This window comes from Puma concolor, chromosome B2, assembly GCF_028749965.1.
Source record: "Puma concolor isolate L17-30 chromosome B2, mPumCon1.1.hap2, whole genome shotgun sequence".
NCBI lineage: Eukaryota > Metazoa > Chordata > Mammalia > Carnivora > Felidae > Puma > Puma concolor.
In genome coordinates, this window is record NC_141671.1 from 40,232,213 (window position 1) to 40,252,740 (window position 20,528).

General features: G+C 46.5%; 2 protein-coding genes across 6 annotated transcripts; one reads left to right on the plus strand and one right to left on the minus strand.

Moving 5' to 3' along the window:
- The first annotated feature begins 497 nt into the window (after nt 1-497).
- Nucleotides 498-13,357, plus strand: APOBEC2 (apolipoprotein B mRNA editing enzyme catalytic subunit 2). 2 transcript variants are annotated; one of them, XM_025925764.2, is made up of 3 exons: nt 498-815; nt 8,877-9,436; nt 12,090-13,357. In XM_025925764.2, the coding sequence occupies exons 1-2, from the start codon at nt 667-669 to the stop codon at nt 9,418-9,420; spliced, it is 693 nt and encodes a 230-aa protein (XP_025781549.1). In that variant the 5' UTR covers nt 498-666; the 3' UTR covers nt 9,421-9,436; nt 12,090-13,357. The 2 variants fall into 2 exon arrangements, with proteins under 2 accessions (XP_025781549.1, XP_086562911.1); XM_086706785.1 differs by having other exon boundaries at nt 499-815; nt 8,877-9,441; nt 12,094-13,357.
- OARD1 (O-acyl-ADP-ribose deacylase 1) lies at nt 13,291-20,519 on the minus strand. Of its 4 annotated transcripts, none has more exons than XM_025925187.2 (6): nt 20,338-20,519; nt 19,480-19,559; nt 18,811-18,955; nt 17,844-17,902; nt 16,704-16,816; nt 13,291-15,335 (listed from the first exon to the last, which is right to left on the minus strand). In XM_025925187.2, the coding sequence occupies exons 2-6, from the start codon at nt 19,516-19,518 to the stop codon at nt 15,233-15,235; spliced, it is 459 nt and encodes a 152-aa protein (XP_025780972.1). In that variant the 5' UTR covers nt 19,519-19,559; nt 20,338-20,519; the 3' UTR covers nt 13,291-15,232. The 4 variants fall into 4 exon arrangements, with proteins under 4 accessions (XP_025780972.1, XP_025780971.1, XP_086562913.1 ...); XM_025925186.2 differs by lacking the exon at nt 20,338-20,519 and adding an exon at nt 20,190-20,331; XM_086706787.1 differs by lacking the exon at nt 20,338-20,519 and adding an exon at nt 19,652-19,675.
- Between the last annotated feature and the right edge of the window lie 9 nt (nt 20,520-20,528).

Sequence of the window (20,528 nt, forward strand, 5' to 3'; positions counted from 1 at the left end):
GTCTGTTCCCTTTAAGTAACAGTTCACAGTTTCTTTCCAAATTGGCAGCTCTTATCCCACCCCGTCTCAGGATGCTCCTTTCCTGAACCTGCCAGGGGGGGAGGGGGTGGGTCTCTACAAGCACCCTGTTCAACACAAGCCTCATCCTGCTTACACTTCTGAGAGCATCTCCCCCAAATCTCAGGATGCTCACCTGTAGGCCCCTTTTTCCACGCCCCCCCCCCCCCCCCCAGTGAAGCTGGAAAGGTTGCATGGGAAACAGAGGGAAGGATGTAAGGTGGAGGGGGAGAGGATGAATACATGTGTGAGCTGGTGGGGGAAGGGAGAGCAGGCCTCACCATCCCCACCTGCCAGCTTCCTGTCTTTGCCTCCTGATAAATAGGGGATACTAATGGCCAGAGTTTCCATTCCCCCCATCCCGGCACCCGCTGTCACTCAATTAAAAAAAGATAGAGGGCGAGGGCCTGGGGGAGGGGCAGAGGGCTCTGGTTATAAAGCCTGTGGCCAGGAGGTGAGAACACTAAGCCTGGCCTGCCCAGTGCTCTTCCCATCGTCCCCAGGCAGATTTAGCTGCTGACAGCTGCTTGGGCCTCTGCCGCCAGGCCCTGGCCGGGGAAACTCACCGCCTCTCCCCTTTCTCAGTGACTGCGGAGCCACAGCCCCTCCATGGCCCAGAAAGAAGAGGCCGCTGCGGCCGCTGCGCCCGCTGCGCCTGCTGCGCCCGCCTCCCAGAACGGTGAGGATCTGGACGATCTGGACGACCCTGAGAAGCTGAAGGAGCTGATTGAACTGCCTCCCTTTGAGATCGTCACAGGGTGAGACCTGGGTGTGGGCTGGGTCCCCTCTCCCTAGAAGAGTGTGGGCTGGGGCAGGCTGGGGGAATTTAGGATGGGAATAGTAGGGGTCAGGGTCACAGACCTGCAGCCACGAGCTGCATGGTAGGGGCTGCGGGGGACACAGCTGCAAATTTCGCTTGGCCTCTCGGGGTGACACTTTGGACCCTCTAACCAGGGGGAGGGAGGGCAGCTCCTTAGAGGCAAGGGCCCAGAGAATGAAACCACCGCTTGGGCCTCCTGGTACCAGGATGCCACCTGCCTCTCCAGATACAGGCTGTCGAGTCCTAGGGAGTGTGGTAAGGACAGGGGACAACACAGGCATATTTAAAGATGGCCTCAAAGTACCTCCTCCCTCGACTTTTCTCTGTTGCTGAGAGGGCCTCTCCTCTATCTGTATAGCTCTCACTCTTTCTTTACAGCTTCTCTCTGGAGTGAAAGATCCTGAGACAGGGAAAACAGACCCACCCTTTCCCAAGGCTGGGTGAGAAGCATTTTTTTTTCCCCTTATAGAATTGAATCTGCCCACAGGTTCTTCACATCCACCCCCAGGGAAACAATAGTTACAGCACAGGTAACAGTCCAGGGCCAGAAGCTTCTGGGCAGAAGAGGCATTCCACCCTCAGCCACAGCCCAGAGGAACAAGGACCCTGAGCAAACGGTCTCCAGGCCCCAAAGAGAGGCCTACATACAGGGTCCCTCTGTCTTGTCCAGATTATGACATCTCCAGGAATAGCACCAAGTAGTCCTTCCTCCTCTTTCCTCTCTGTTCCTTTTGCAGAAGACCCTGCAAAGATCATAGGAAAAGAAAAAGGGGATACATAGAGCCATATTCCCTCCCTCAGCTCCCAGGCTTCCTTTATGGGAGTCCCAACAATGCCCACAAACAGAGGAGGGTCCACACTAGGAGAAATTTCAGGAAAAATGGAGGCATGATGTCCTCAGGGGGCAGAGGAGCCTGGGTGGCCATTTGGACTTGCTGCTTGAAGCTTGGCAAGTGATTTTCCAGTCCTGGCCTTAGTTTTTTCATTTGTAACATGAGGAAGTTACACTAAGTTGATCCCTAAGGTCCCTTCCAACTCAGATATTTTCTGATCTCTACGAGAACCTGAGGGGAAAATGCATCCTAGTTCCTAAAGGAAGAATTCAGGCGAGAGCCTGGAACTTGCATTCACCCGTGCCCAACCGACCAATGTCACCCTCCCCCTAGGATTAAAGGAACAGAGGAGCACAGACTAATATAGACCTAGGGAGGGCCTAGGGCTACCAGGCCAGGAGGCCGCAATCCAGTGGCTCCCTATGGAAGAGATCCATTTTCTAACCTCTAAGGCTGCTGGTCTATGCTGCCCTTGGTCACACATAGGCACGTGCACACCCACTCTATGCAGTGTTGTGATCTCCCCAGCGCAGGGGCAGGATAGGTCCAGAACAGAATTAGACCATGTGTGTTCAGTTGAACACACTTTGCGGCCCCAGGGTGGTTGGTCCTAAGGGTTAAATCCTCTGGTGCAGTTTACATTCGTCCAGTTTACATATACTCGCACTGGCATGAGCCCATTCAACCCTCAGCACAGGGCTGGGAGAGGGGGTTATGTTATTGCCACTCTACAGATAGGGAAACTGAGTCAGGGAGACTCAGTAATTTGTTCAAGACCACAGAACCAGTACGTAGCAGTCTTCTTCTGACCCCAGCCAAGTGTTCTTTCCAAGGCCTCTTATTCATTCTGGGTCCCAGATTTCCCAAACACGGCTCCACCTGCCTCCATCTGTGAGGTCTACTCAGAGCCTTCTCTGACCCAAGGTGCAGAAAAAGAGGTGCAGCAAGGTAGTTTTCTGGGTGCTCTGAAAGCAGTTCAGGACGGAGGTGGAGCCCTGAGAGTTTCCTGGCCATAAGTAACAGCTGTGGAGATCTGTCTCCTGGGCCCCTCTGGGTAAACAGATGGCTTAAAATAGCCCAGAGGTGCGGCTGTGTCTGTGCACCGACAGGATGAGGGAACAACTTTCCCCTCTTTTCCTCTCCAGATACCCTGGCATCAAGGAGGTCAGCAAAGCAGCTCCTCTCCTAGCCTAGACTCCCAGAGGGGATGGGTCTGTCTACACGGCTCCTTAGATTTGGGCCACAAACTAGCAGAAGAGGGAGCAGACAGAGGTGAGGTGAGGTGAGGTGAGGAAGGCGTACCAGGTAGGAATAAGGAGATATGCCCCATTTGTCACGATTCTGGCTTGAATACAGCACTCAAGATAGAAAGCAGACCTAAGAACATTAACAAAATAACAGGGTAGGAAGTGCTAGAAAAAGGTCAAAAACTGTCGTGGTGTGCCAAAGCCAACTCACGATGAGAACGGCCTGTATGCATCTCTTTCCAATTTTGCATTCAGTGACTTCATGTTGGTTTCTTGAAGTCTCTATAGTGGGAGTATTTACAGAAATCAACAAATGTTAGAAATCACGACTGACTTCCTTCCTTTCTTTCTCTCTTCCTTCCTTTCTTTTTTTCTCTCTTCCTTTTCTTTCTTTTTCTTTTTTTTCTTTCTTTCTTTCTTCTTTCTTTCTTTCTTTTATTTTGTCTTTCCTTTCCTTTCCTTTTCTTTTCTTTTCTTTTCCTTTCCCTCTTCCCCCCTTTCTCTCTTTCTTTCTTTCTCTCATAGAACTGGGTGTTGAACCAGCACACCAAGGAAAGAGAGAACCCTCTAAACACAAAAGGAAGAGTAGAAAGGGCTCAGGTTTGGTTATGCTTAAGATTGAGCTCTGAGGGGTAAGATTTGAGGCCCAGAGAAGGCACCATCCATCAGTACCAGGTTTAATTTCTTGCGTGTTGACCACTGTCCAAACTCTAAGAGGGCGGATCACTTGACCTATCTTTCAGATGGAAAAACCAAGCCTCAAAGGGATGAGTAATTTGCCCAAAGTTAATGGATGGAGTAGTGTGTAACCCCAGGCTGTCTGACTCCAAATCACCACACTGCATCTTAAAAAGCCATAAATGGGAGGCTTTTTATATTCAACAAATATTTACTGAATAGGAATCATTTATTTACTGCCCATTTCCCCCACTAGTATTTAACTTCCATGAGGCCAGGGACTTTGCCTTTTAACGGCTTTATCCCCAGCACAAAAAATAGTGCCTACCTCCTCATAGACACTCAATAGGTATTTGTTGAGTAAGTAAATAACTGAACTGATGAACAAGCACCTATTGTATGTTCGGCTCCCTGAGAGACATCGGGATAAGGCACTAATTGTAGGGAGGGCTTCTGAGAGGAGAGAAGTTCAGGATACATGAAGACCCAGCAGTGCTTGGTGTAGAGGAGAATTCCATGGGTTCGTGCCTCTCTCTGAACTCGGCATGCTTGAGGGAAGCTCTGGGGCATCAAAACTAGTTGTCCCCTCATCTCTCCATCCCAGTGATGAGCGACTGTGGCTCTGCCTAGCAGGCCCCCTGGCTGTGTGTTTGTCTTTGTTGGTCTCTAGTTGTGTTGTATATGATTTTGCATAAAGCTGAACCTGCTATCAAAGGGATTTGCATGGAACAGACATAAATGGCACAGACAGTGACTCCTTTCAACCACTTCTTTAGCTACCAGAGGTTGGCTCCGGCCACATGGGGAACACAGAGAGGACATGCAGGGTTCAGAGGAGAAGGGAGGGCAAGGAGTGAGGGCCTTCGACTCCGCTGTGAATGCCACAAGCCCCTCACGCCTCGCCCTGGTTTCCAGAGCATGTTGGGAAGGCTTGTCCTAGAAAGAATAGAAGACAGCCACTGATTCTGGCCTCCCTGGCTTCCACCGAGGCTGGGGGAAGGTCAAAGCTCCAGCGTGAAGACAGTGCCTCCCAGGAAAAAGGCAGTGAGCTGCTCAGGGCTCACCAAGGGCAGAATCCCATCCAGAATTGCAAATCAGGAGCCAGCAGCCCAGCAAACCCCATCTGGGCTCTAGGAAGTCAGGCTGTTAGAACGCTCTGCTTCTAGTCTCCTTCTGACCGTGCCCACTCCTCAGCATCCACTTTGAAAGTGGTCTGGAAAAGGGAGAAGGAAACTGAAACCAGCAACTCTTGCCTCTTTTGAGCAGGGCACAAAAGGTCTGGCGAGGAAAGCTGAGACAAGTCAACACCCAATGACCTGTGAGTAGATTTTCCACGCCATGGATTATTTTGGAGCAAATGTTTAATCTCAGACCAGTCTCTGCTGCCTTCCGGGTTGCTTTCTTTCACCGTATAGATTTCTGCTTAGGGAACGCAAATATTTTTAAACGTGAACGTGAGAAAAATACGGTATAAATATATTGCATGTGTTCACATCCTTGCTCCCTCCATCAAGCCGACCATGCTCCAAATGTTCTCTCCCAGATATTAGGATTCTTGGTTTCCTGCCTAGAGAACTGCAATGCCCAGTAGCCTGGGTCTCTGCAAACGAAGTGTGATTGACTTGTGTGCAGGAAGTATGAGGACGTGGTGCTTAAAGAAGGGGGAATGGGGGGGAAGGAATAACACTGTTGGTTTCTGTGCCTGAAGCAGTGACTGAGCCCAGGTGAAGAAATCTGCTACCCACATGTTTCTCCTGACCACCATGCCAATTAACCCGTGCGCGCGCGTGCACACACACACACACACACACACACACACACACCACTTCATCAGGAAAACACCCGCTGGGGGGCGACAGCAAGGGCTATAAGTAAATATGGTACTCAGGCATCATGCTACTAGGAAAAAAAAAGATGTTTGTGATTAGCTAAGAAATTAGTGTCACTATTTCCTTCCTTCCACTAGCAGGCATAACAGTGTTGACTTATTTTGTGATTCTATAAAATCACCCGAGATGACCATATTGTCTAGCTCCCTGGAGAGATTTCAGCCCTCTCCCACCTCTGTTCCCCTTCAGGGCCTGCTGTTCCAGCCTGTGGGAGGCCCAAAGGACCTCATTTGCCCCTTATGCTCCTTCTGGAAAACCAAGAAGCCCATTGAGAAGCCAAGCAAGCCCAGTTTTTGAACAAGCTGAAAGGAAAGACTGGGAACCAAGACCTTCCCTGACTTTCCTTTTTTTTTTTTTTTTTTTAATGTTTATTTATTTTTGAGAGAGAGAGAGAGTGCAAGCAGGGGAGGAGCAGAGAGAGAGAGAGAGGGAGACACAGAATCCAAAGCAGGTACTAGGCTCTGAGCTGTCAGCACAGAGCCCAACACGAGGCTTCAACCCATGAACTGTGAGATCATGACCTGAGCTGAAGCTGGACGCTTAACCTATGAGACACCCAGGAGCTCCCCCCCGCACACTCCCACTTTTATTTCAATATTGACTTTCCTTTGCCCCTTGAAAGCATTTCCCTTCCTTAGGCACCTAGTCCAGAAGGCCCTGCTGAAGCACAGAGTATGCTATTGGGCTGCTGGCCAGAGGGGTGGGAAACTGATATTTATAGAGAGGTGAACTTTCTTCCTCTCCCTTGGGTTTCAGGTTTCTCTGGGTCTTCTCCTCCTGTGAAGGGAAGAGGAGGAGGGGAAATCATCAGAGCTTAAGAGAGGCTGGGAGAAATAGCAGCCTCACACTAGCCAGCCAACTCGTAACTATATGCTGGGCCAAGTTCATACTCTCACTGCGCTGCATTTGGCCAAGTTGGAGCAACACTTTTGGGGGCTCCAGAAGGAAACCCAAGGGGCCACACAGGCAGCTATTGGTGAAGCCCCCAACCAGACACACAGTTGTGAATACTTCCAAGGGTTTTGAGAATCCACCATACGGTTGGCTCTGGATAGATTTGGGGGCAGGGGAGTGTCTGGCAAATGGCCTTGAAGAGCATCAAGTGTTTGGACAAGGAAGGTAGGCTTTGTGCTTCTCAGGAGAAACAAAAAAAAAATCCACTCTGGAAAGTGAAGGTACCATTTAGCAGCCAGTAAAATCTAGGCATGGTCTTGAAGGGTGACTTTCATTGGGGAGAGCTCATTATAAATGAATTCCCAACAGGGATTGAAATAGGAGAGGAGAACCATTCATTAGGCCATCCATTCTCCCCAAATGTTAAGTAAATAATAAACACATTTGACTGGGGACAGAGGGGTTTAGAGAGCTAAGTATAGTACCCAAAAGAATCCTGGGGCCAGGTCCTCAAACACATCCATCTCCACAGTGGAAACTGAACTTGACAGCAAGAGATATAGAAACTTGGGTGGAGCAAATTTTGCGATGGGGGTGGGGAATACAGCAGGCAAACAGCTCATGTTTTTTCAGCTCTTTGGCACCTGGCTGCTTAGCCCTAAGAAGACAAGGCCCTGGGACATCTGGGATTTCCCTGTAGCCCTGGAAGTTAGAAAGGGAAGGCATGTAGGGCAGTAACAGCAGAGTTCATGGTTGCCACAGGGTATCTTTTGGGGCAACTGCAGAGATTACTTTAAAAAAAAAAAAAAAGAAAACATTCAGCCTCTCCAAGCCAGTACTCAATCCCCTCGTCTCCTGACATTTCAATCTCTCCTGTTAAACGCTCGTCATCTCCTTGACCCTCCAACCTACAATAGGCTTCCCCATTCTAGAAAGACATGCAGACACACAAAGATAAAAACAATCAACTCTGATGCCCCTTTAGCCCCTGATGCCTCTCTAGCCCCTTTCCTTTTCTCTCTCCTTCTTTTAACTACAAAACTTTCCCCCAAACCCGGTCTTTTTCTGCTGATTTCATTTCCTGCTCATCCTAAACATAGTCATCACCAAGTCTGGCATCCTAAGACACCAAGTGGGCTTGCTTAATTTCAAGCTTTTCCCCAGCCTCACTATCTACCTAAAGCCACCCCGGACGTCACTTTTATTACGTCCTTCTTTACTCAAGAGGCTGTAACAATTTTCTGCTGCCGCCTAAATCAGGGCTAAACATTCAAGAACCTTGGTGCCTTGTCCTCCATGGCTCCCTGTGCATTTAAAATTAAAATGCTCTCAGCTGTCTTAGCCAGAGTGGAGCTGCTAGCTTATAAGCATCTGGAGGGTAGAGGCCAAGTCTTTTTTATTATTATTATTATTTTTTTTTTGACATTTATTCCTTTTTTGAGAAACAGTGTGAGTGGGGGAAGGACAGAGAGAGAGGGAGACACAGAATCCGAAGCAGGCTCCAGGCTCTGAGATGTCAGCACAGAGCCAGACATAGGGCCTGAACTCATGAACCATGGTATCATGACCTGAGCTGAAGTCGGACGCCTCACCGACTGAGCCACCCAGGCATCCCCCAAGTCTTTTTTGACTTTGACATGACTCAATACTACATGTAACCTAAACTCTATCAAGGTACTCTTGGATAGCCTGACCTCAAAGATAAAAGCTTCTTGGACACTTATTGTGTGACAACCCTCCTTCACCTGAGGGAAAAGACAGACTTGAGAAAGTCACCTGGAGAGGGGGGCACTGTGCGTTGTGGGCCAGCCCAGGACCAAGATGCAACAGCCATGAGTGACAAGGAGGAGAAATGGAAGCAGGAAATGTTCCGCAAAATCTTCAGAAATGGAAGCAGGAAATGTTGCGCAAAATCTTCCTCTTGCTCTATCAGGAGAAATTTTACATGCTTGCTACTTTGTAAGATTGCTATTTGAACACTGCTTTTCCAACGTTGCCACCTATTAGAATCATCTGGAGGGTGTGTTTGTTTGTTTTTTTAATGCTGGTGCGTGGGTTCCCTCCAGACCTTCTGATTTCATTGCCTTGGCATGGGGCCCAGGCACTGACATGTGTAGAGTCCTCTGAGTGATTGGGCTATGTAGCCCCCCGCGAGAGAGTGACTGCTTTAGAAACGCAGGCGCGTGCTGTGTGTTGGAGGGATGGTGGGGCGTTTGGAGACCCTCACTATTGGGGTGACCTGAATGCACACCTCCAAATTCTCTCCCCTGCTCCAGATAACACCTTTCTGAATTCTTTCACGCCGTGTGGTCGCTGATGCTAGCCTGGGCAAGGCCGGCTTTGCCCAGGAGAGCCGACGTGTCTCTGAGGCACCGAGGCTGGAGAGCCACCTGCTCTTAGACATAAGCGCTCATCCTTCTTTCTTCTCCCCTGTCCCCTATGCCCTCTCGCCCCACAGGGAGCGGCTGCCCGTCAATTTCTTTAAGTTTCAGTTCCGGAACGTGGAGTACAGCTCCGGGCGGAACAAGACCTTCCTCTGCTACGTGGTGGAAGCGCAGGGCAAGGGGGGTCAGGTGCAGGCCTCCCGCGGGTACCTGGAGGACGAGCACGCAGCCGCCCATGCCGAGGAGGCCTTCTTCAACACCATCCTGCCGGCCTGCGACCCGGCCGTGCGCTACAACGTCACCTGGTACGTGTCGTCCAGCCCCTGTGCCGCCTGCGCCGACCGCATCGTGCGGACCCTCGGCAAGACCAAGAACCTGCGCCTGCTCATCCTGGTGGGGCGCCTCTTCATGTGGGAGGAGCCCGACGTCCAGGCCGCGCTGCGGAGGCTGAAGGAGGCCGGCTGCCGGCTGCGCATCATGAAGCCCCAGGACTTCGAGTACGTCTGGCAGAATTTTGTGGAGCAGGAAGAGGGCGAGTCCAAGGCCTTTGAGCCCTGGGAGGACATTCAGGAGAACTTCCTGTACTACGAAGAGAAGCTGGCGGACATCCTGAAGTAGGCCCGCCGGGCCCAGCCTCACGTGAGTCACGGCGCCCCTGTGGTCTTGTTAGCCTTGAACTTGGGTCGAAGGCTGGTGGGCAGGTGGCAGAGTGCGGGAGGTTTGACCTGGCCAGGAACGAATTTCCCTTCTCTGCTCTGGGGGGTTGTAAACACATTTTACATCTATTGATTTTTGAGAGACAGAGTTAGTGCACGAGTGGTGGAGGGGCAGAGAGAGGAGACCCAGAATCCGAAGCTGGCTCCAGGCTCTGAGCTGTCAGCACAGAGACCGACGCAGGGCTCGAACCCACAAATCGTGAGATCATGGCCTGAGCTGAAGTCGGACACTCAACCGACCGAGCCACCCAGGCGCCCCGTAAACACATTTTAGAAGATCCCAAGTTTTCCTTTTCTCTTAACTGCAAATTCGTCTCCCTAAACCCTTTTCGTTCCTACCCTGTTGTATCAAATGAACTTTCCCCAGAACTTTGGAATACTCAAAGGTTGACAGGAATCTTCAAGCTTTGGTGAGACCGAGTGACCTGCCGTGGTCAGACTGTCCCTCAAGAAGCATGCTCCCACTGGCGTTGAGTCCAGACTTACTGACTCCGGACATCTTCTGGAGGCCCTGTTCCCACCCCCAATTGCAATCTTACCATTCCATTGTCCTGTGATGTAGGCTTTTCATTCCTTCAAATGTAATTTTTTCATTTGGGGTACTTTTGAAAGTCCCCAAACGGATTTGTATTCAACTTATTATTATTTTGCCAGAGAGGCTTTCATGTTTTCAAATAAATGGTTCGGCCTTGAAGGAGACCAATAATTTCGGTGTGAATATACAACACAAGAACATTTTTCTTACTTTGAGAAGACCTCAGCAGAACTCATAGAAAAATGCTGTATTCAGGAATGGGGATACCACAGCAACAAGTTCCTCTATGCAGGAATACAGAAAGGGTTAAAAAGATGTTTGTAAATGAGACAGCAGCTCAGAAGTAGCCTCCTACAAACATCAAGATGTGATAGAACTGGAAGTAAAGATTAGCTATTTAGGCAAATAATTAGGACACAATGAAGGCCAACTTGGCCTCTTGCTGAGGGTAAATTAGACTCTCACAGAAACAGGCCGATTACCCTCAGGAGAGAGGGTAAAAGATCCTTTGCTAACTTTTTTTGAGTTCGGTCTGATCTAGTTTGCTCCCGCAGAAATGCTATAACCAAGTCCCTTCACAAGGCCTGAGTTACTGATCAAGATCCTCCAGAAACGAAGAAAGGGTCTTTACCACCCTCTTCTCCAACTTAAATTCTGGAACAATTCACATATTAACAAAATGCGAATGCAGCATGCTTCTATGAAGCTTCTATGAAGCGATGAAGCTTCTATGAAGCTATGCAATTTACTCTTGGTGTCTCTCACCCTTAATATTCTTAAGAGAACATGTGGCTTCATAGACACGTTTTTGGAAATATCAATGTTCTGGAGCTCGATGTTGCCAGACGTCTGCTATTAGACATGCACACAGGGTGCCTGATAATTCTCCAGCTGAGCATTTGCCAATCCGAGAGGACATGATTTTTGGCCATTTGTTACAAAAAGCAGGGCCCATTGAATTCAGTGAGAATATGGTCACGTAATGCAACATGGTATTCTGTTCACATAAAATATGACACCGCTCTAGTGGTGGCGAGTGATAAAAATAGATTTCTAAGGGTGACTTCTGAAAATACCAAACTTTTAAATACCTTGAGAATTATATTAGTGTAGGTGCTATCACTGTAAGTATAAACCCTACTCAGACTCCAGAATGATGAATGGTAGCTTAATTTTAACTATAGTATACTTTCTTCGTAAATGCCTTTCCGAGTCACAGGCCACTTCTTCCAGCTGCCTAACCAGCAAGTCTTCAGAGATGCGTGTGTGTGCATGTGCGCGCACCTGTGCACACACGTAGTTTTTTCCATTAAGTTAAATAATTAGATAGCTAAATCTGCTATAAAAAGTAAGCATTTCAAGGAGGATTAAAAGGAGCTTTTAATTTTGGATAATTGAGGGTTGTATCTTACGCTAATCTAAACGGAAGTAAAATAGATAAATCAGTTTGAGGGGAAAGTCCATTTCCAAGTCAAATTATTTTAAAATAAAATATTGGACATGTTCCACATTATAAGCCTCTTTCCATTAGTGTACATGACCGTATTATCTGGACCCGTTAACATGCTTCTCTGTACTGTATTTGAGTTATTCATGTTCCTGAAGGGAAAGGTTAAAATGTACCCAGTTAAAAAAAAAAAAAAAAAAAAAAAAAAGGCATGAAATCCAGTTGTAATCTAAAAGCCCTAAAGAACAACTCCGCTTAATTAGAATACTAAGAAATGGGCATTTGTTAAAGAAAATTTGCCCTACGTTTCTTATTCCATCTTTAAAAAAAAAAAAAATGACAGAATAGGACTTAACCATGTATCTAACTCAAGAGAATAGAATTAAAGTAGGGATCTTCTGGGGTTTTCCCTGTGTGAACCACACCAAAACATGAATAGAGCAAACCTAACACTGGGAACAGTGGAAATCACAGGCAACTGGGGGAGAAATTCAGATTGCTGGGGAGGGCACACAGAGACCTCAGCTCAAAAGAAACTCTTCATTGGGGCCAGCAGAGCTCTCAGTAACATGCTTTCTTGTTTTCTCACTAAGGTCTGCCTGCTGCCACCAGGAGACAGCAGTGACATGTATGGCCATCTGGGACATGTCTGACTTCCTAATACCACTTGAGCTGGACAACATTGGACACCAACCAATCCTCCTGCACAGGCCCTCCAAGGACTCTAAATATACTGCTCATGCTGTAAATCATTTAAGCCATGGCTCTCTCTAAGGCTGCTCTTGGGAAAAGTGAGTTGCAAGGAAAATGACAACTGTATATGGGCCGCAGGCATCTGTGGGGCTGAGGGGCCTAATTATTCCCCCAAATGGGTTGCTTTGAGGCAAAGAGCCTCAGACCCAAGGTTTGTGCAGATCTTTGAAATATGTCCGGATGTGTATTTTTTTTTTTTTTTTTTAAAGAAAGATAGCAACATTAATAAAAGAAGTGGTGTGGTTTTTCTGTGACCAGGTTTTTTAGGGAACTTGGACATTTAGAAGTTACTATGTACAGTGAACAAGTCCTAGGAATAGGGACGTTCCCAGGCTATGAGCCAAGCCAGGATATTAGAAAGTGGAAGGGAGGCTTAATCCAGGGCTTGTCCAGGCAACACAGCATACTAACTCTCCTAGGCGGACTTCCCACCCCAGTCTTGACCTTTATCCAGTATTTTCTTCTGTGATTACTTGTAATTGAGTGCCTTTTCCCTTCTCTGAAGACAAGGAATATGGCGGAGGGTGAAACAAAGGCAGGGGAAATCTGTTTACGAGATATCCATGTTCCGACTGCCAACTAATAAGCAATTAGCATCTTAAGGAGAGGATAAGTAGGATTTCAATGTTCAGACACACATACTGTAGGAGTAGTTGGTATGTGGTACTCAATGGTGATGGCAGGATGGTGTCAAGTCTCGTTTCTTAAAAGGCTTGAGTCTTATGGAAAAGCAAAATTTCACATGTGAATTTCTGGGTGTTTGCCAAACTCTAACTAGGTTTCCAGGAATAATGTGCTCATTCTATCAGACCATGCCTCTTCTTCCCAAGCTTCAAGTGTGATAAATTGTCAGAATTTGACCCCAAGACTATATGCAAATGACAAAGCACTTTACCGTATCCCTACTGAGCCCCAGAATTCCACTTACAGCCAGTCCTCCACAAGACTAGTCTTTGTTCAAAGAATCATCAAGGCTCATACTCCATGAAAAAAATTAACCCTAATTCCTTTAAATGTAGAAGCCTACAAAATCAATGTTTTGAGCCAAAAGCAAAGATTTATTTGCATAAACAAAATACTTTCATTCTAAGTTTGCTCTTACCATCCCACTCTCATTCTGTGTTTTGTATTTAGACATTTCTTTTCCCCCCTTCGGTTTTACCATATGTGGACAGAAGTGAAGCTTCAAGAAAGCCTAACAATGAACTTGGCCCTGCACTACCCCTACCCAACAACATGAACTTGTCTGTTCCAGAGATACAAAAGTGAAGTACTTTTTGAAACTGCTGCCTCCTATCAGGCTGCAGTGTGATAAGAACACGAGTCTAAAGTACAAAGATTATATATTTAACTGGTGTTTCCATAGTGTTTCAGCAACCCCCTTCTGAAAACCAGTTCTTTTATACTTGAGTAAGCAGCAAGTCCCAGGACAGACCCAGAATTCACTCTAGGGAGAAAATCAATAGTTGGTCTCGCTATTTTAACTTTTTAAAAAAAGCGGATTTATTTTGAGAGAGCGAGAGAGCCAGCATGCAAGCGGGGGAGGGGCAGAGAGAGAAGGAACGAGAGAATCCCAAGCGGACTCTGTGGTGATGTGGGGCTCAGACCCAAGAACCATGAGATCGCGACCTGAGCCAAAACCAAGAGTCGGGACATTCTACTGAGTCACCCTGGGACCCCTAACTTTAATTTTTTTTATTTCAAGTAGGCTGTATGCCCAATGTGGGGCTTGAATGCAAGGCCCTGCCATTAAGAGCTGCATGCTCTACTGACTGAACCAGCCAGGTGCCCTTGTTTTAATACCATAGTAACGGTAAAACAGAAAATTCCACTAGTTTTCCCAACACCTTGGATACTGAATCCGGGGACATACTCTTTCACCATGAGCACAGGAGTGGATAAAGTGGTGCTCTCTTAGCTTAGAAAGAAAAGGGGACTAATATTTACTATTCTCCATTCCAGCTGGCTGCATACCACAACCTTCTGCTGCTTAAAAGCACAAAGAAATATAGCCAGCCCTCCACCCCACCCCAAACTACCAAACTAGAATTTCTGAAGGAAGTGGGCCTTTTTCTTAAAAAGATTCATAAGGATTTTGTTGAGAGCCGCTGATTTGTTGAGTCATTACTCTGCCCTGAGCAATTCAGCAGGCATTTACTATACGTTACCTCATTTGTTTCATGGCTGAATTCATACACGTTCAGTCACAGAAGCTTTGTGGTGGAAGAAGAAAGAGTTCACCAGGAAGGGATTCTAAACCCTCCTTTCCAGAAATACTGACCCACAGTTCTTGTCCATTCTGATTTCTTCTCACCTTGCTGCTCTTCCCCCTGGACCCTTTGTCTGATTTCTCCCAATTAATTTTCAGGCGAATCTTCCATTACCCAGGTCCAGAACAACAGATGTGTGTACAGAACCTTACTAGACCCCAAAAGATATTTATTCTTCCATTTCTGTCACCACAAATATCTTGTTAACAACATAACACTCATCTTTGTAATTTAAACAAAACAAAACCCATCACTCTCTCCTAGGATGATCGTGACATTAGATTAATACTAAGCAAACTCACAAATGACAAAAGATGGAAAATTAACTGAAATGTTCATCCTTCCTGAAATTTCTCTTAAACAGCAGAGAAGTATAATCAATGCTGCCACCCAGTGGCAAGCCAAACAAGTCAGGAAGCATCCCGGAGAAACAGGGGTCAGAGGCCCAACATCCGGTTTCCTTGTCTCCTATCAGGCCATCTACTCCTTACCTTGCAAAAAACATCACAGCATCATTTCCCAAGCAATCCCTCCTCCACAGTTCCAGTCCAATCATGAGAATACAGTAACCCAAGTCTGGCCTGTGACACAGACTACTTCACATGAAACTTCCCCTGACCGAGGACTTAAATAGGCCAGTTCACCCAGTGCTATGGTCCAGTAGGGGTTAAAACAGGAGAATGTGGACACATCCAAAGCGCCCGTCTGTTCAGAGTGTGTACACAGTAATTCTGATGTCTGTTGCTTCAAACACCTCCTCAATCATTGCAGATACGTTTTCCCATTGCAGACGATCAAGACCACATCCAATCCTGAAAAAGACAAAACATCTCCGCTGGTTGTGATGAAGCTATCTGAGAAGGCACTTCTTTCCACTTCCCTTAGGCTGTACCCACTGAAAGCAAAAAGACAAATGATCTGGCCTCACACCTAGGCAGCTATGGCGGGAGTCCGCAAGTTAATTCCTGTTGTGAGTCACCTAAGGCTGTTCCTAGACAGCCCCAACATCCAATAGCTGTCACTTCTCTTTTGCCTAATAAGGTACCACTTCTCAATTGTTTGAGGCTACATTTAGAAAATGTATAACTGCGGTGATACGGGAACCTCACTATCCTTCTAGATCTATTGATAAAAACTAGCTGGTATTTTTAAAATACGCTTATGATAAAGGAATGGAAGGTGAAGGAAGGTAAAAAGAAGGACAAAGGACAGGATCTCTGCAAAAAGGAAATCAAAATAAAATGTCGGGAAGTCCTGAGCTGATTGCATTTCAGTCTTTGCAACACCCTGGTGAAACATCAATCAGCCCATAAAACTCTACTACTACCTGGCACCTTTCTTCTAAGATGTTACCTTATTGATCCTCAATATCCCTACAGGAAAAAAAAGAAGACTTAATATTGCTAATTTCACATAATTAAATCCCTGAAAAAACTGTGATAAAAACACCCAACAATTTCTGATACATAAGTCACGAATACATTAAAGCCCAAGGTAAGATGAGGGACCTTGTAGCCACATTTATAATTAACGTGGAGCTTGGAGCAAACCTGCATGCATGGTCAGCACTGACTAAAAACTAGACTGACAGGAAGAGAAATGACCCCAAGCCTATTTCCCAAAATGAAAGTAAAGAGCATGTTGAACCCCCAATGTCATTCCCTTAAGTTCCCAATAGCTAGGGTCTAAGACATTACATAAGTGACGTATCCTCTGGCTACTACCCACATGGACTACAAAACAAGCATGCAGATTAGAAGGCAGTGATAATTTACAACTTTTTCTGTACCACATTAACAGACTTGGGATACCTGAAGTGGCCCAGAAGAAAATCACAATTGCTCAGATTTGGTTCTTAAGCTTTTACTCCTTCAAGAACAGAGTCTCAGCCTTAGATAGAAGATGTCCAGATTCAACAGAGAGGACTCAACAACATGCCCTCCCGACTAAGCAGGCTGTGTGTTTTAATTATTCTGATTCATTCAACACAGGCTAAGAAATGGGTAAAACGTAGCCTGAGGTCTGACAACTGGTTCACTGGTGATGTTAAAAAGCTTTTAAATTTGTCCACTTTTAAGCCTGTATTTTGAGTTAGGCTTTCAAGTCATTTGTCTCCTGGTGAGACAGCAAATGTCACCACTCGATTACAAGTATTCATTCGGGGCCCTGGATTTCCTTGCCTGGGCATAGAGAGGTCGGTGACTCCATTCTTCAGACAGTGGGACTTCATGGCCTCTAAACTCTTCTGTAAGTTTTCATAAGTTGGCTTATGTGAAGCCCTTTTCTTTGTAATCTGGGTACAAAGAATGAATTTAAAACTTCCATTAGTCCAAAATGATAGCCAAAGAAAAGCCATCACATTCTCACAACATCCTGATCATTAAAAAACTATATACTTTCAGAATTCCTTAGAGCAGGACAAATCTCATATTGTCCCTTCCAGTTATGGGAGGCCCTCAGGAAAATCCACTAAACAGGGCCTGAGAAACCCAGAGAGCACCATGTAATAACTTTTCCTTTTCCCAAGAAGCCCAGGAGATTAGCAGGCCGTGCCTATTGTCTATTGTTTTTAAACAAGGTAGGTCAAAGTCTCTGTGCCACTTCCAAGAGATAAGCAATGTATCTGTAACAAGAAAGAACCCATACCACCTAAAAACTTCCTGTTAAGTCTATTTATTTAGAAACCACAGTTGTTTGCTTTTCATTTCTCTATAAAGAACAAAGAGAAACTGGTAGTGTTCCAAACAAGACTGGAAGTCACATCGACCTTAAGGACAGCATCCCAAGGGCTTAAGGCATGTCCCCGTTCAGTGTGCTATCCACATCAGACTTGTAGTGGGTTGGCTGCTCTAAGTCGCTCAGCACCATCACCAAGCAGCCACACTCCTTCCAGGGCCTAAAGGACATATGGACAGTGGAAGAATCCCACATTGAGGCAGAAGGCAGGAAAAGAGCTAAGTAACACTAGGCACTGCATTTGAGAGGGAAGAACAAAAGAAAAACTCCTTTGGGATATCCATCTTTTGAGATATGTTTCTATCTCACCATAATTAGGAAAGAATTAAGGCACGGGGGACATCCCTAATTTTTCCAAGTCTTAGAACACAGGCTTTTGGTAGTTGTCACAGTGGAGCTGGGAGGCAGCCTCGTGCTCCTTCCCAATGCAGTGCTCCCAATAGCCACCACCACTGGATCTGGGCTGGCATGGATCAGAAGTTGTGGCCATCTTTGTCTGTCTAGAACGGAACATCACGAGCAACACAAATGCAGCAGCCCACATCCAGTCCTTAGAACACCGTAAAAACTGACCCTCGTCTTACCAAGTAATATATATATCGCCCATCTCTCTTCAGAACAGCCACTTCTCCAGATTTCTTTTCTACAAAAAAGTTATTTAATAGTAGAAAGGTATTTAAAAAAACAACACCGATTTGCATTCTTCAATTTAAAATAAAATCTTTACAGATTTGAGTTGACTTCAGTACTAAACAGTAATTTCAACTCTGAAGAAACCTAGGGTCTCTGTTAACACTTTGATTCTTATCAGCCTTCCTTAACTTCCAGCTTTCTTATCCGTTTTCTCAGTCTTGTTTTCCTCTTATCCCGTCCTGCCCATATTTTCAAATACACCCTTACTTATTCACTTAAAAAACTTTTAATAACTTTTTCTTTTACATATAAAGAGTTACTGTGTTAAGCATTATGGAGCACAGAGATGTGTAAAAGTTCCTAATTGGTAAAGAGCTTTCAATGAAGGGAAGGTGTCCCGTTTACAAAGAACTACAATAAAAAGCAGTATAAACTTTTAATGGAATCACCAGTGGAGTCTCCGACCCGATAAGCCTGGACCGTGATCTGTGCAACTATTGCCAAAGCTCTGCATGTGATTCTAACTCCTGTCTCTGGTTTAAAATCACTGGTAAAGTGATGGGAACGATCCGTAAGGAAGAGGTTTTAAACTCCTCTTTGAGGAGTAAGTAAAATATGGGTAGACAGGATCTTGAATGCCTAGTTAACATCTATGAACTTCGTTAAGCACTTCTGTTATTAAAAGTTTCAGAAAACTGAAGTAATATCAACAAAGTTTAATGACAGAGGAAGAGATTAGAAACGTTTATGAGAATTCAAGTTTGGTGTGATGAAGACCCAAAACTCTTAATCTGAAGAGTTCAAGTTCTCAGTGGTTGGGAACCACTGCATGTATATCCTGTCTAATAATTAAAATGTAACAGGTGATTAAGACAGTCTAGCCAAGGCGGACGAGAAAAGCTGTTTTTCAAAACTCACGTTGATTTAACAGCTCCTGCACCCCTCCAAATTTCTTCTTGAAAAGGACAGCTATCCCAGCACCCATTCGACAATCCTCACTGATACAGTGGGCTAAAGAGTCTGTTTTGGGGCATGCAAAAAGGTCTCCTTTCACATAAGTGATCTAAAATGTGAAGAAGGGAAAAGAAAGGTTTTATTTGATACAGAAAAACACTAAGATATTTCTTTCATTTTCCTTTATTGTGTCTCCCACCACTGCCCCTCCTTGATTTAAAACCAAATCTGCTGCGGCACCTGGGTGGCTCAGTCAGTTGAGACACGGACTCCTGATTTCGGCTCAGGTCATGACCTCATGATTTGACACTGAGCCCCAGGCTGCAAAAACAGCGTGGAGCCTGCTTGGGATGCGCACCCGTGCGCGCGCGCTCTCTCGAAACAAATAAATAAACGTTAAAAAATAAATAAAACCAAAGCTGCAGAATTTAAGGAGTTAACTACAACAAATTAAAGCATGTGTAAGAGAAAAGTGATCATGATCTCTGCCTCGTACTGTATCAGCCTTTCTGAAGCAAATCAGCTGGGGAGGGAGGAAGACAATTCAATTATGGCTTTAATTAAAGTGTTTATGCTTTTGACCTTAATTATTCTGAATTTCAGTTCACCAATAAGTTAATAGTTGCTACGCACTCTGCTTCCTTCTGGATCTTCATTAGGGCTGCCGGCCATGATACTGAGTCGCTATTTCCAGAACTTAGGTGTTTCTTCAGCTACGAGAAGGGAAAAGGAAAAATGCTTAGGCAGCCTGAACATATTATATTCAAATTCCCTGACCACCCACTTGGTAGTCTTCTTCCCCCACCATTTATCGCTGAATGGGAGTTCGTTCAGGCTCTATAAAGTAATACAAAATTCTTCTGGGGCAAGAATGAGGAAGGATGGCTAGGTCTGGAGGCGGCCGGGCCCCGCTCGCATTTCGCGCTTTCCTTGGGGGCGCCCCGCTCGGCCAGGGGAAGGAAAGGCGGTCCCTACGACTCGTCTCCTCCTTTTTCCGCGCCCGGGAAAGGCGGATTCAGGGCTGTCTCTTCTCTGCAAAACCAAAAGTACTTCCCCAGTGGGTCTGGCACACGAGACAAAAGGAGGGACTTGGCCACATCCCGCTGAGCAACCGAGGAGTGTCTGGACCAGGGGAGTTGTACCCCCGAACCGCAGGCGGGGAGAGGGAAGGAGGCCTCTCAAGGAAGGCTCGCCCCCATCTGCTCGTGGCGGGGGGACGGGGAAGGAGTCTAGAGAGGCCTCCCGTTCTGTCTCCCACCCTAGGGCAGGTCAGCGAGGGAATAGGGCCTGTCCTAGAGTCCCGTGGGAAGGAGAGAGAAGGCTCCCTCAAAGCCCCAACATACCGGGGTTACCCTTCCACCTGGAAAGGAGTCGGCCGTTGCGAAGTCCCGCCCCGCGGGGAAGGGCTCCGAATCCAGCCCTGGTAGGTGGGAAGCAGCCGACGAACCCAGACACAGAACCAATCCAGCCACAGCCCTTAATTGCACGCACCTAAAATGGCCGCCCACCACCCGGGAGCGGGGCGGAAACAAGCCTCTCTAGCAAGCCAGTCGAACTCGCACTCTTTGGTAATGGCCGCCGAACTTCCGGCGGTAAAATCCGTGGAAAGTCCCGCCGCCGCCCGGGCATGCGTAACGAGACAGCCCGCCGCGAGTGGGGAAGAACGGCGCTTGCGCCTTAGC